This window comes from Aulonocara stuartgranti (assembly GCF_965226115.1).
Source record: "Aulonocara stuartgranti genome assembly, chromosome: 10".
Classification (NCBI taxonomy): Eukaryota; Metazoa; Chordata; class Actinopteri; order Cichliformes; family Cichlidae; genus Aulonocara; species Aulonocara stuartgranti.
This window is the reverse complement of record NC_138946.1, coordinates 30,357,035-30,372,244: the sequence shown is the minus strand read 5'-3', so window position 1 is coordinate 30,372,244 and position 15,210 is coordinate 30,357,035. Positions and strand designations below refer to the sequence as shown.

Genomic DNA, 15,210 nt, shown 5'->3' with positions numbered 1-15,210 from the left:
GAATTATAATATTTCTGACTCTCAAATCGAATTGAATCGAATCGTGGATCGAATCAATTTGGGACCTTGTGAATCGGAATTGAAACTATTCTAGAAATCAGTGACGATACCCAGTCCTAATATGTATATGTATCTATATGGGTGTATGTTCATAATTTACTGCGCTCAACTACTCTGCTCATCTTGATGAAATGAGAGAAATGTTCCTCCCACCTCTCACAGTACCCAGTGCCCCTCCCAGAGCTGTTACAGTGTCAACAGTGAAGCTCGGCAACAGCTCCAGCTCCAGCATCAGTGTCTCCTGGGAGCCGCCACGCAGTGACACGCAAAATGGCATCATCCAGGAGTACAGGGTAAACAAACCTCAGCCTAGTCAAGTCACAAGTCTCACACTCAAAGTGCCTTGAAGTGACTGCTGTGATTTAGTGCTATAGAAATAAAATTGAACTGAATTGAATTAAATAAAGGTTTAGTGGGGGCAGCACTGTGACTGCCCAGGAAAACCTCTGCAATGTGTAGTAACCACTCTCCGTTCACTGCCTTCACACTTCACACAAGAAAACATCATAGCTGACATGTAAGTAGTGCCTTACACACAAAATGTGTACTCACTGACCCAAATGTTAAGGCGGTTCTCTTATGAAATCACTGCTAATCCCATAAGATATAGATAAAAAGGAAACAGCGGGTAATTGGTGGATTGTGAGTATGATGTTTTCTTCAGTCAGGATAAATGGGAAAAGAAAACTTTACATATAGAAGCTTGAAGGTGGTACATGAAAAATATTTGACTCTGATGTAGTTTTAAGCAAAAAAGGACAGTAGTTAACTAGTTTATCTTTGAATTAAAATGTGAAGTATTTAAAAAAAAGTTAATGGCAAATTTTTCTGTATGCAAACAGGTTTGGTGCATGAGCACTGGTGATGACAACCAGACCCGATACTACAGTAACAAGACAGTGGATGGAAACACGTTGTCCACGTTGCTGAAGGGCCTGATGCCCGGAGTGCTTTACCAAGTGGAGGTGGCAGCAGTGACTAGCGCCGGGATTGGCACTCGCAGTCAGCCGGTGCCCGTCCTCATCAGTGAGTCCACAAAAATAATGAGAATAAAAAGTGGGCCAAGGTGCGAAAGTAGATGAATTAAGTAGACACTAATCCCAGAGGACGCAGGAAAATATTGAAGTCCATAGTGCGGCTCCAGCAATCACATACCTAAAACATCCAAAAACTTGTTATTAGAAGATGCTAATTAATGTTACATCTCAGGTTATGTCATCATCACCTGCTTCAGGTTTATTCAGGAAAGAGGTAATTATGTCCACGGTTAATAGTTTAGTTTAGGTTCACTTTATTAAAGACACACACGGTTTACTGATTGCTATTTTTTGGAGTATGAAAACTAAACAAACCAGCCAAAAATAAAATGGTTCAGTAATCTTTGGTCTTGTTTTTCTCCTGTAGAGCTGCCAGCTGAACAGCCCTCATTAGCAGGTGGAAGCGGAGGCAGTGGTGACAAGACCAATGGTGGTGAGGAGAGCAGCGTGAGTCTAGCTGAACAGATTACAGATGTGGTCAAGCAGCCGGCGTTCATCGCAGGCATCGGAGGAGCCTGCTGGGTCATCCTGATGGGTTTCAGCGTCTGGATCTACTGCCGCCGCAAGAAGAGGAAGGAGCTGAGCCACTACACGGCCTCCTTCGCCTACACACCAGCAGGTAAGGATGAAGGATGATGAAGATGACCTGAAGCTGGGATGATACTTATGAAGGAAGTCGAATCCAGAATACTGCCATTGACATATGTACAGCCAAATAAAAGGAAAAACTTACAAATAGTTTCAGTGTAATTCCCTCCTAGGCTAAATTTGGGCTTGAATACTTAATAATCTTTATATATACCTACTATTTAGGTTCTGTTCTCTGTACTGCAATAGTATAAGCTTTAATACATGACTAGAAGTTTAAGTATGAACTCACATAATTATAATAATCAAAAAATAAAAACATAGATGCACTTTTTTGTGCTTTTGGTGGACATGAGAACAGCTGACTCTACATTATTAGAATAGGATATAGACTGAAGGATCTGTAAGAAGGATAACAGAATAATTTGTTTGTGAATCCCTGTTCCTCTGCTCATCACTCTCTTTCTCTCTTGCTTTTGCAGTCGGTTTCCCTCATGGAGAAGGACCGGGACTAAATGGAAGGTAACTGGTTTATATCCTACTAGTGCTGTTTCTGTGTGAACTAGTAGGATAGGGTTGCTAAGCAAAGACATACAGACATTTCTAGAATTATATCTCTGAACTTTGTGATATTTTATTATGTGAATCTTTTTAAATTCACACCACATTTCTCACTGCATGCATGCAGCTTTTTCTCTGCCACTCTCTAATTCCATCTGGACAGTTATACTTGATGTTGTACTGCCCCACTACGACTTCAGCTAATGCCAGAGTGTCTCTGTAGGCAAGGAGTGCTTGGGGGCAACATGGGCAACTACCCATGGCTGGCAGACTCTTGGCCCACCACTAACTTGGTTCACAATGGCAAAGAGGCCGTCAACTGCTGCCCGGCCAATCCCGACACAGCTGAGAGATACTACAATGGTAGGAGTGTCTGTTTTTGTGATGCTGTGCTTACAACAACAGGAGCTTTGCTAAATCCTACCTCCATCCCTGTGTAGAAGCTGGCATCTCCAACTACCTGAATCAGACTGAGAAGTACAGCATGGGAGGCTCCACCGAAGGTCCCATCTACAGCACGATTGACGCCACCAGCGAGGACCTGCACAGCTTCACCTACGCCCAGCACAACTCCACCACTCCTTACGCTTCCACCTCCATCATGCCTTTCACCAACCAGACACAAGTTCCACCCCACGGCGGTGAGCAGCAAGACGACGGCCACTGGATTACCCAGCCCGGTCCATCTGGAGCTCAGTACGCCCAGCTGGACCGCTGCAGTGGTGAGGAAGGATTTCAGTTCTGTGAATTTGAAATACACATCTGTCTCCTTTTGCGTTGATTACTTCGAGGAAATAAGAAAAAAAAGGTGAAATGTAAACCCAAAATATGCCAAAAATATGGCTTTAGATTCCAGTGTTTCCTTACTTTCCTTCCTTACCTTCCTTCCTTTTACATGGATATTTTGTCATCACTTATTGATATGAAATCAGCTCCAGCTTATCCGGAGGAACGCCTTGGTGTTCCCCCGGATAAGCTGGGGGAGGTGGCTGGGGAGAGGGAGGTCTGGGCTTCTCTGCTTAGGCTGCTGCCCTCAAAACCCGGCCACGGATAAAGTGGATGAAGATGGATGGATTATTGATATTAGATTTGAAACAGTCTGCATCTGCCTTCAGAATCGCTTCGGATTTTAGATTGTTCTGCTTTTCTAATGAAAAATACTAATCAGAAAATAGTGTTTTTGTTCTTTGTGGGCTATGTAAAAGCTTGTTTGTGGACTTGAATACAGAGCAAATTGAAAATGAGCATTTAATTCTGAAAGTCCAAAATACACAGAACCAAGGTGAGCAGGGGAATCAAAAGCTAACAGAATCACAAGGAGAAATAGAATAGCTGGGAAACTCGAAGCAGGGAGGCACAGAGCGAGGGTACACACAGCTGTGAAGGATGAGGGACAATGCAACAAAAAACAGAGGAAGACAGAAACAACACACACTCACAGAATAACAAGGGGACAGATAACAGGTGGGATGCAACAACAGACATAACGAGATGACGAAGAAAACTTGAGACACGGAGAACGACCATTACCAACGTAAAACAGGAATACACATCCAAATGTGACTCTGGGCAAGACAGCAGGAGTGGACTTGGGTAACAATGAAAGACAAAGGAACACAAAAACAAGACTGAAAGAGAGCAATCGTTCTATCTGCCAAGGTGACAGATCGAAAAGTTTTCAATGAATGCTGATAAAAATTTGTAGGGGGGTAGAGTGGGCTTGTGCTAACAATCCATGAAAAGTTGCCTTACGTCCACCAATGGTCCATCACGGTCAACTTTATTTATCTGTTTATTTGGATATATTGGTTGAAAATTGACAAAAAGCATGTAGTGATGTCACTTTTACATTTCACACCTGCCTTTCTTGCAAACTTCATAAGAAAACAAAATGAAAATGTACAAAATACAAAACTACTCCCTTAGAGAGTGAGCTGAGGTTTGTGCTCTCCTTCGTGGAAGCAGTTTGGCCAACATGCACTCAGTCATGCTACAAATCCTACTTTGCTGCCTCCGTGTTGCTATTTGTGAGCCACAGGCCTGCTGGGGTATGTGTCAAAATACGGTCATGACGAATCAGCTTATTGTGCCAGAACCTTCCCTTCAATTGAATCGCTGCATTTATTTATGTATGTCATTTTTTTAGGTAAGCCCAAGCAGAAGGTGATGGGTAAGGCTGTAAAGACCCCATCTCTGACCTGGATGGAGTCCTTGCCCCCGCCTCCGCCCATAGAAGAGCTGAAGCAGTGTGAGCAAGATGACGAACTTCCAGAGAACATGGACCTAGGGTGAGTCACAGTCCTGCCTCCTCAGATGCACATCTCTCTGAATTAGTATGACACTGTTGTATCATCACTTAGACTTAGTGTCACCTCTAACAGCTGCATTAAGTATAAAAGCCAGCATTGCTCTTAAGGCCCTGCCCTTAACAACTCAATTATCTCAGCCTTGGTCAACTCCTTGACTGATTTAGCTGTTTTCCCCACCCATGAAACGCAATTAGCAATGTTGACCCTTACCACTTGCACTCTGCAGCCTCATAGCAAAACTCATAGCTGCAGTACCATTCAATGGGAAGCTTAGCCTCCTGCAGTTTTGCCGTTGGCGAAGCCTCCTAACTTGAAAGAACATCATTAATCTTTAAATAGCCTCTTAGCTAGTTGGATTTGAAGGTATCACTGAGTAAACAGGTTGTACTTCGACAATAATTATGCAACACATCGAGGTGTAGAGCCGCACACGGCCTCGCTGAGCTGTAATCTGCTTCACTGTGTATCTAGATCGGATGAGGAATGGTGTCCACCCCTCCCTGAGAGGACATACCTGATGGAAGGCTGCGAGGACAGACCTTCGCCCCCTCAGAGGAACAACGCTTCCTCTCCAGCCACCTCCTACAGTCACCAGTCAACCGCCACGCTCACTCCGTCACCGCACGAGGAGCCCCAAGCCCACCATGACCTCCCCCGTCAGAACCAATCAAACAGCCAGCAGTTGTCACGGTACGTGCTTACTATATTTTCTAAAGGTTGTGTCCATTTAACTGCACTGTGTCAATGTGTTTAAGTTCAGCAAATGTGCTGATGGAAGGGGATTTCTCTGCTAATCACAGTCATTTTACTGCTTACTGTTTAGTGCTTCATTCACTTCTCAGTAGAATTCACAATTACAGATAAGCAGCCTAGCTAAATCGAGTGCTATTGTCAGATGTGACAGACAGAATAAAATGACAAAACCAATAAAATCACATTATTAATCATGCCAAAAATCATGTGTTTAGCTGTATAGTAAACCTCACTCCTAAACATTACAAGATTTAGCTTCTGCTTCAGTTTATTTTTTGCTCCAGTAACATGCTGCCCTCACTTCCCAAAGCAGAAGGTTACCCTGCGGTCCCATGCCAGTTCCCCAGGCACCGAGCCCGCTGCTCACCCAGTCCAACCCCAGCCTCTCCGGCCAACAGCATCACAGCTCATCAGAAGTTGGCATGCTGCAGTGCCAGAGTCCTGCCCATCGCTGCCTCCAGAGCCAGGGCCCAGCTCTGAATGAAGACAGCATCAGCACGACCACGCCGGGTAAAGTGGCTGACGTGCACACGCATACAGAATACAGAGTAGCAGCCCCCACCCTGAAAGCTGATTTAAAGTTGATTTAGTGTTTGTCATGTGAGTAATCCTTCTGCATCGTCTCCTTGCTATTGATTATTTATACCTTTTCACCCACAGTGCACAGTCGCTCCTCCCCCGCTGATACAAGTACTCCACCAAACCAAAAATCAAGAGTGAAAAAAAAAGTGTCTAAGACTTCAGCTTACAGAAGAGACATACAAGGAGGTGGGCAGATTCAAATATGTGAATCACAGATACTGTGACTGTCCACAGCTGTTAGAAAGGCAAGATGAGAGGCTGGCATTCCTGACTATGGATGGAAATTGTAATCTCAGCTTACAGACTGTAATATGTTTACTGGATAAGCATGATTATTATCACTGGAAACGGAAATAAAAATCTGAAATTGCAGTCCACTGTGAATCCATAGCCTTGGCAGGAACAAGAACAAGACCTTTCATCTTAATAAGTGAATAATCATTTCAATTTCCATCAAGAAATCAAGACTGTAAGTCTCTTCACTTTTCTCACTTAGCAAAGAAAACAAAGAGAGAAATAAGAAAAAGCTGTCATTTTTTGGAAACTAAGAAAACTGTTTTTTAACAGAAACCTAACAATGAAAATGGAAACAAAAAGTTCTTTCTTAAAGTTTTAATGCTCTTTCCCTGTATCTCATTTTTTTTAGACCTGCCCCCTCCTCCAGAACCACCCCCAGAAGAGAGCCGGTTACAGGACCCCCAGGGGTGCATGGAGGCCAACTGTGTGACAAACGGCACGCTGTCCTCCCTGGAGAGGACTGAATATAGCATTAATAGCCAGCAGCGAAAAGGCTCGGGACAGAGACAAACTGACAGTAAGTGTGTTGAATTTCAGCCATAATGCAGTTTAAGGTTAGACAAATCAAATTTAGGACAGAGAGTGTGGGCTCTCTTGGAAATGTTGTGCTTCTTGCAGAAGAAGAAAGCGGAAGAAAAGGCAGCACTTATGCACTCGGCTGATGAAGCCTCTTCCACATAATGATGCACCACAGTCCACTACTGCACTGCAGTGTTACACGGGAGAGTGAAACGGGTCTGTTTGCAACATGTCATTCTTTATAAATGACTTTGCAAAATAACCGTGAAGCCAGCTCTCCTGGCCATTTTCAAAAACAAAAGGCATGGCTCAGAGAATCTAAAAACCCTCCAGCGTGTATCCCTCACAGAATATCATGTGAAAACTCAGTGTTGTTTTTCCAAACCCAACTCCAAAAATAAATCTGGGTAAATGTGTGGTTATTGAATTCATTTGGATGGAAATGTATTCAATTCAATTTCAGTTTAACTATATAGCGTCAAATCACAACAGAAGTTGCCTCAAGGTGCTTTATATTGTAAGGCAGGGGTGTCCAACTCCAGGCCTTGAAGGCAGGTTTTAGATATTACCCTGGGTCAACACACCTGAATCAAATGACTATGTCATTACCAGGCCTCTGGAGAACTTCAAGACCTGCTGAGGAGGTCATTTAGTCAGTGTGGACAGCGTAACCGCAGACTTTCGGAAACGATGACGCATTTTAGTCATATGATCCAGTCATGTGACCAATTAAACTAAGATTGCGGAGGGCGTTGTTTTGTTTGCTCTATTAAAGATTGACATCAGCCTGTACATGCTCCAGATAGCTTTTCTTCAAATTGTTTAATTCTCACTCACTTTTGCAACTTTGTACTTTTGCGTTACTCGCAGCAACACCTCCACCTCATTGTTAGTCCATTTAAAAAACTTTTCCTCGACATTTTGCCACGGCGTTTTAAAGAGCCGGAAAGTAAATAAACAGCAGACAGAAATACCGCAGGTCAAATCATCTTACGTTTCACGTATGCGCAATAGAGGACCATAAGCGTTTCAGTGTGGATGAACAACTGTTTGGAAACGATAGTGTGGACGTGGAGCGTTCTTAGACGAAAACGCAGTTTTCAAATTTATCCGGATTAGTGTAGACGTAGCCTACATCTGAAAAAGTGTTGTCCAGATCAGCTGCAAAATGTCCAAATGCACCTTTATTTTCCCATTTGCATCTGTCTCTCCAGATGAGGAGATGATCCTGTACAGCAGCAAGGCCGGTTACCTCTCCAGAGGTCAGATGTCTAGTAACTGTTCAACTACAGGAAGTTCCTCATCGAGAGGCTCCACAGGCTCCCGGGGGCTCAACTCAGCCAGGAAACACAATGAGGTAAAATTCTGCAAAAAAAAACAGTTATAGAGTTTTGTGCACCTCTAATGGTTTTAATAATTGATTCTTTTATATATTCATGAATATGAGAACAAAGCCTCTTCATGGGATTCAGTTTAATCTACATATCATTACTAATATGTGAAGGCACTTCAGAGAGGGCTTCTACACTCCCCCCCACACACACTCACACCGTCATGCTCTCAGGCCCATTCATACAGATCTGCCACTACCATTTGCTTCAAAACCTTTACAGTAAGAAACAATGTTAAGCCTACACAACCACTGCTCTCTCTGGAGTACACTTCTGAGGGCACACTTAACTGTGGGAGCACTCTTTTAAATGCACTCCCTGCAGGCTCCCTTGCGACGTGCTAGTGTCTTTTATGGTGGAGCACGCTGTGCCAGCTGAATGGAAGGCTCTGAAGGGAATTTGTGCTTACAAAGTTTGACATTACTGTAGGTAGGCAGCAAGCTGGGTAACCCAACAGGAGCTTAATCCAAAGTGATGGGAGCTCTTTAAAGTTAAATTCAAATTGTATGTAAATTCAGTTTGTAATCTGTGTTTTGGATTGGTTAACTGCACGGAAAAAACTGAAAAGGTTGTGTTAATTAATTTCATGCAGGCACAATGCTGAAAAGGATCAGGACAAATATTTTCTTCTATGTAATTAAATGGATAAAATAGCTTTCAGCCACAACTTTGACTCTGGTTACTTTCAAAATTCAGTGTTAACCTACATACGCAGTGGTTTATGAGACATGGTTAGTGCAGCAGCTTTGATGCATTCCTTTAATGCTGTAGCTGTTAAGCTTACAGCTGTAACCCGAGGCATCACTATAAAGCTGCATGTGTGAGGAAACAGAGAAAGGATGGCTCTGTCACGGGTCACTTCTCAGTGCACATCAGACATGAGTGTTGCAAAGCAACTTGTAAAAGTAACACACATGCACAATCACTCTTTTCTCTTGCCACACACACAAAGGTTCCTTATATTCCCCTCCACCCCCTCGGTGGAGAACTAAAGAACACCTCACCCCTGCTCCACATGCTCCTAACTGACCCACGCTGACCTTTTTCACACCTTCCCAGGCACATGAAAGCACAATCCTCCTTTGCAATAAAGTTACAGGAAGCCTGGATTAGGTTACCTCTTCCTCATGTGGTGTTATTGCCTGCTTATCATGTGGCCTTTGATGCAGACGGCCAGTCTAGGATGGGCGACGGAAGGGCAGCAGATGTCGTCAAGCCTGTTAAAAAAATGCTCCGAGGCTAGGAACTAAATAGGCCACTGTAACAGTGGTATTAGAGAGGTGTGTATGAACGTTTGAGACACTGAAGTTTTTTTCATACTTTTTATATCTCCTTTTAATTTCATAGCATGTTTTGTGAAATCCATCCATCCTGACCTTTGTATGAAGTTAATTAGAGTAATTAGAGTAAGTAGCATCACTTTTGATTCTTTTGAAACAATCTTTCTGGACTGAATGCAGAATAATGACAATCAAAATGCAGTGCATGACACGATCTTCAGAAACTGGAACAACTGGCAGTGCTTTAATATGTGTTTAATATGGGGAACCTAGTCTGCTCAAGCATAGTTCACATGATTGTTTGTACAGCACTTTGGTCAATCTGTGCTGTTTTTAAATGTGCTTATAAATAAATTGATTGACAGTCAGTAAAATGCACTACATGCATAAAAGACTGCCTCAGACAAGCTGTTTTGCCTCCCTCTGCCCTTTGAGCTAATTTTCTTCTGATTGGCTGCCCCGCATGCTTTTGGTTTACATCCATAACTGTAGCAGTATACTGTAGATGCGATTAAAAAAATAAGGAAATGCATTTTAGATCCACTTGGAGAGGAATTCCTGTTTGTAGTAGCAACTTCACTGTGATCAGCATGGAGCTGAAAGCTTAATTTTCACATTAAAAGATGAGTATTAAACATTGCATCATATTATTTGCAACACTTGCATGTGTTTTGTGTTACTGCAGAGCTTCCAGAAACAGATTTTAGCTTGAAGCTGTTTTCAGCATCCTCCGGTACATCGTGGAAATGTCAACAAGTCACTTAACTTCCTGTTAAGTGGTGCTGACCCAAAATTTACAAGATAGATGATTACTGCAGGAATGTGGCTCAGATCGAGAGGAAATTGTCTGAAGTTCTTCACCCTGACAGCTAAACAGTCTTGATAAAAACTGATTCAATCTCCATGGATGGATTAAATTGGCCCCTGATACCAAGTTGCTGCTAGAATAAGTTGTGTACTACGGTGTCCTGATAACTCGTTCTGTGAGACTGATTGTTTAAGCTACTGATGTTATATTTCTCTCTTTCAGGAATTAAGATAAAGAAATTCTATCAGTGTACCTTTGATGATTTGATCACCCTCCTGCTCCCCGCCCATCTAACCACTGTGGAGACAATAAGCTGAACAAGACATGGAGCTTAGGGTTTCAGGAACCTAGAGTCAAACCTATGTTATTGCTGTAAACAGACTTTACATTCTGCTTTTGGTATTGCTCCGAATATTTATGAGCCACTCAGATCACTCCTCACCTTTGGTTTGTAAATACCTGTGTCTGTATTTTGTGAGCTCTGGATACAGGGGTAAAAGATGTATATTGTATTTATGAGGATTAAAAAACCACAAACGTCTGATATTTAAAAAAACAAACAAACAAACAAACAAAAAAAAAAAAGTCTTCTTGAATGTGCCAACTTTTTTTCTCAAAATGTATACTTTTTGGAAAAGCATTAACTACTGTTGCACTCTTGTTGTGATGGCAAAACAACAGAAAATATGAAGCACAAAGTGTGTTTTCTGGTCGAGAATGAGGGGTGGGGGGGGGGGGGGGGGTCAGAAAAACCAAAACGAGCTGGGTCTCGCTCCCAGATGGACGTCTCCGCCCCCCCAGCGCTTCCCCACCAGGATCCCTGCTGCCATGTTGTCCGCTACGAATGTCATATTTTTCTATGTTTCCTCTGGTTTCTCTGCTGCAAAGTGTTCCACTCTGCAGACAGACTGACAGACAGACTTTATGAAAGTTTGATTGTAATCCCTCTGCTTCCCCTCTTGTCTGTCTGAGAGGCTGTTTGCTGCATTTGTCAGATGAAATGTCAATATACTCCCTCCAAAACAAACAAACAAACAAACAAAAAATGTCTGTGGACTGACTTTTTTGTACTCTTGTTGTTTTGTAAATGTACAGTAAAACACATTTGATGACCTCTGCCTGTACTCATTCTTTTTTCAGAAAGCATAAGACAGTGCATGCATTTGTTTGTTTTTTAACTGTGCCACAGTTGCCATTAGTTGCCTCAGTGGTGGCTTTTTAAAAACTCTATATCAAGGGTATTAAGACTTTTTGTCTGCATTTAGCGGCGTGTGTGTGTGTGTGTGTGTGTGTGCATGCATGTGTGTTGGATTTTTTGTGTTGTGTTGCAGTGAATGACAAAGTTACCTTAGGTGAAGGTAAGTTCTGTCGCACACCGAGTCAGTTTCTGAAAGGTTTTCACTATTACTTATTTAATGACCGTGCTTCATAACTGATCTACATCGGAATAACTAACCTCAAACACTAATCAGTTATTTAGTAGAAAAACAATTTTATGCAAACTGGCATAACTTTTCACAGGGATTATAAGAGCTCTATATTTTTTACGTAAATCAAATTAAATCCTCCCACTCAGTTCAACAACATTCAACTCTGTGGATAAAAACCTTTTAAAAGAACATTTTTAAATATTATGTATTTCCACATCACTACATTGCATCATAACCTGTAATCTCAGGTCTGAATGAACGTATAACAATAGCTTGTGACACTCACTGTAACAACAATCCTTGTGCAAATCTTTTTTCTGGCCTTAATATCAGGTTTATACTTTGGGCTTGTTAGTACCAGTTGAGCCTCATTTGAATGCCACAACATACCTGTGTGCTGGTGCTGACGTTGCCTTTCCTTTACGACCACTGTACCAAAGTCACAATTTTCTGGTTTCTTTAATGTGATAATGAGTTCACTACTCAAATGGGCTTCACAGTCACTAGATTTCCATCCAATTTAGCACTACTGGGATGTTAATGAATGGGAGGTTCACATCAACTCAAATCATGATGAATCTGCAGTATGTGTTCTAATGTTATCATGAACATATTATGATGAAACCTCTGAGGAAGGTTTGAAGCACCTTGTTGAGTCTTGGATATTGAACGCAGCTGTGAAAGCAAACGGATCCAAACTGATACTAGCCAAGTGTACCTAGTGAAATGCCTGGTTAGTCTAACTCCTGCCCATAACTGTATATAGGATGTATGTTATCCGTTGGTTTATGGACTACAGATTTTGAAGTGTAAGTATATGTGTTGTGGGAACTGTCATGTTTTTTAGTTTACTTTTTAAGGTGATCGTATTTGCACAACAGGATAGGCTGCTAAATTATGAATCATCATGGACTCAGAATGTAAACAGGCAATTCAATTTATTGCAATTCAAGTTGTTCAAGTCAGCTTAAAATTGTAAAAGGGTAAGTGGTAAACCGCCAGAGACTTTTTTTTAAAAAGGTAAGTTTACTCAAAACTGACAACGGAGCTTGCAAAGAAAAGCGTCTGGACTTCTTTAAGTTGCTTGAAGACGTTTCACCTCTCATCCGAGAAGCTTCTTCAGTTCTAAGGTAAATGGTCCCACTAGGTGGGATACTCCCACTAGGTTTAAATCTGGGACTCGACACCATTTGACCTTAGAACTGAAGTATCAGTTGAACAGTATTGTACTGCAGAAAGTAGTGTGACAAAAATGGTGAGATAAAGGCAAATAAAAATAAAAATGGAAGAGAGACAGACCATCATAACACTTAAAAATGTAGGTCTTTCCAACAGAGAAATTGCAAAGAAAGTCAGGATGTCAGTGAGTGCAGTTTCCTTCACCATCAAAAGGCACTCAGAAACTGGGCCAAACTTTGACGAAAGGAAGAGGTCTGGCAGACTCAAAGCCACAGGTGAATCAGAGGACATTTCTGAGAGTTAACAGCTTGCGTGATAGGCGGCTCACAACAGCTTAAAGCACAGCTTAATAGTGGTCATAGTAAGCAAATCTCAGTTTCAACTGTGAAGAGAAGACTTTGAGCTCCAGGTTTGACAGGACAATGCTATGACGTCAGAATAAGACAAAGAAGCTTGCCTGGGCCATGAAACACGGCCATTGGACTACTGAAGACAGGAAGAAGGTATTATGGACGGATTAATCAAAATTTGAAATCTTCGGTTCATCATTCAAGATCTTTGTACGCTATCGAGAAGGCGAAACGATGGCTCCTCAGTGGGTGGCATCAACTGTCAAACATGGAGGAGGAAGTGTGATTGTTTAGGGCTGTTTTGCTGGATTCGGGTTGGTGACTTCTACAGAGTGAGAGGCACGCTGAACCAAAACTGCTACCACAGCATTCTGCAGCGCCACACAATACCCTCATGTAGTTGGTCAGGGGTTCATCCTACAGCAAGATAATGACCCAAAAAACATAAGTCTAAGCTATGCCAGAACTACCTCAGGAAAAAAGAACAAGATGGTAAGCTTGAAAACATGGGGTGCCCAAGACCGTCTCCAGACTTTAACCCCATCAAGCTGGTTTGGGATGAACTGGACAGAGGAGTGAAAGCAAAGTAACCTACAAGCGCCACATTTATGGAAACTTCTGAAACAGATATGGGAAGAACTTTCTGAAGAATATTTGATTTCTATTGTTGAAAGAATGCCACGGGTGTGTTCAGCTGTTATATCTACCAAAGGTGGATACTTTGATGAGTCAAAAGTTTAGAAAACATTTTGGTCTAAAAATTGATTCACTGATTTCTGGTTTCACTCCAGTTGCTTATTTGTAAGTTCAGTTCAGAGCGCAATGTGACATTAAACTGCATAATTTTCAATAAAACATTGGAGTGTTCTAAAACTTTTGACCATAAGTGTATAAGAACCAGTCCATTTACCATAAAAGCAAAAAACTGACCCCTGTTAGGGTGAAGCTCTGTGTCCATGCTGCTCACATGACAAACAATTTGGGACAATGTTTCCTGTTTCCCCACATCTCATTTCTACTCTTGGGGATGTGCACGAAATACAAGTGCCATCCATGGAAGATCACTCTTACACCTTCTGAGACTTCCTGATATCTGCTGCTAATGTTGGTGTCTGATACCATAAGACACGGGTTGGAGCTGATTTTGAGGGGACAACTGCATCAAAAAAAGAAAAAGAAAATAAGGCCACAATGGACTTCTTTCAGGGGCTGCTAAAAAGTCATACTGATGGGGCATGTCTGATGGTGTGAATTCTTGAAAAGACCTTCTAAAGATAGGAAAGGTAATTTTCTTAGTTTTCCAGCCATACTCTGGTATTTCACTACCATTCTTATGGGATTTTCCTGGATGTGCAGCACATTCAAGTAGATTTCTTGACATACAGAAAGTAATCAATACAACGAAGGCTGAAAATTATTTACTCTGGTGCAAACTTCTAAAAAGATGCATCATCTAAGCATGCAGTCTTTAACTCCCCATCCACCACTTCCAGCTAGAACTACATGAATAAATAAACAAAAGCTCTTGCTTATTGCTGAAGTTCTGTTTGCTTCTTATTCTCCTAATGCCTAATTCTCTAATTCTTTCTCCAGCTTCACAGTGCGTTGCACCTGGGTGAGTACTGTACACGCATGAAATTGGCCAAATTCACTTCTCGGAGAGTTCAACACACTCTCCCCTCTGTCCACCAGAGACAAGGCATGCATTACCCTCCACTGCTCTACAGATGCTCGCTGTGTCTTGGCATCATGGCTTGCAGGCTCAGGCACACATGAACAGCCAGGGGTATACTTCCTCTTTCAGAGCTCTTACCTGAATGGAGCACGATAAGATGCTGCAGCATAGCTTTGTTGACTTCCACAGATAAAGATGCTGGAGGTGGAAACCAAGTGAATACATTAAGAAATCTTCTGATAGATGCAGGATGAGCTTAAACTTGATGAATGTGTTGGTGTTTGACTGGCAAAAACTACAATAACCCACACACAGTTACAGTGTATTCTTGTGAGCAATGCACACAGCCTTAGGGGAACATATTCTAGGTGCTAAATTGATTTTTCCATGC

General features: G+C 42.0%; 1 protein-coding gene across 6 annotated transcripts in view; it reads left to right on the top strand.

Moving 5' to 3' along the window:
* Positions 1–11,298, top strand: part of robo3 (roundabout, axon guidance receptor, homolog 3) — a 159,034-nt gene extending 147,736 nt beyond the window's left edge. For 3 of the 6 annotated variants that reach the window (XM_082549192.1, XM_082549188.1, XM_082549193.1), the window contains 13 exons: positions 223–353; positions 903–1,086; positions 1,465–1,716; positions 2,168–2,207; positions 2,470–2,609; positions 2,687–2,968; positions 4,393–4,534; positions 5,027–5,245; positions 5,619–5,818; positions 5,969–6,076; positions 6,537–6,704; positions 7,921–8,063; positions 9,267–11,298. In XM_082549192.1, coding sequence (XP_082405318.1) covers positions 223–353; positions 903–1,086; positions 1,465–1,716; positions 2,168–2,207; positions 2,470–2,609; positions 2,687–2,968; positions 4,393–4,534; positions 5,027–5,245; positions 5,619–5,818; positions 5,969–6,076; positions 6,537–6,704; positions 7,921–8,063; positions 9,267–9,347 — 2,090 coding nt within the window. In that variant the 3' untranslated portion in view covers positions 9,348–11,298. The remainder of the gene's footprint in view (positions 1–222; positions 354–902; positions 1,087–1,464; positions 1,717–2,167; positions 2,208–2,469; positions 2,610–2,686; positions 2,969–4,392; positions 4,535–5,026; positions 5,246–5,618; positions 5,819–5,968; positions 6,077–6,536; positions 6,705–7,920; positions 8,064–9,266) is intronic. The other 3 variants (XM_082549189.1, XM_082549190.1, XM_082549191.1) reach the window with 3 other exon arrangements.
* The last annotated feature ends 3,912 nt before the right edge of the window (positions 11,299–15,210 follow it).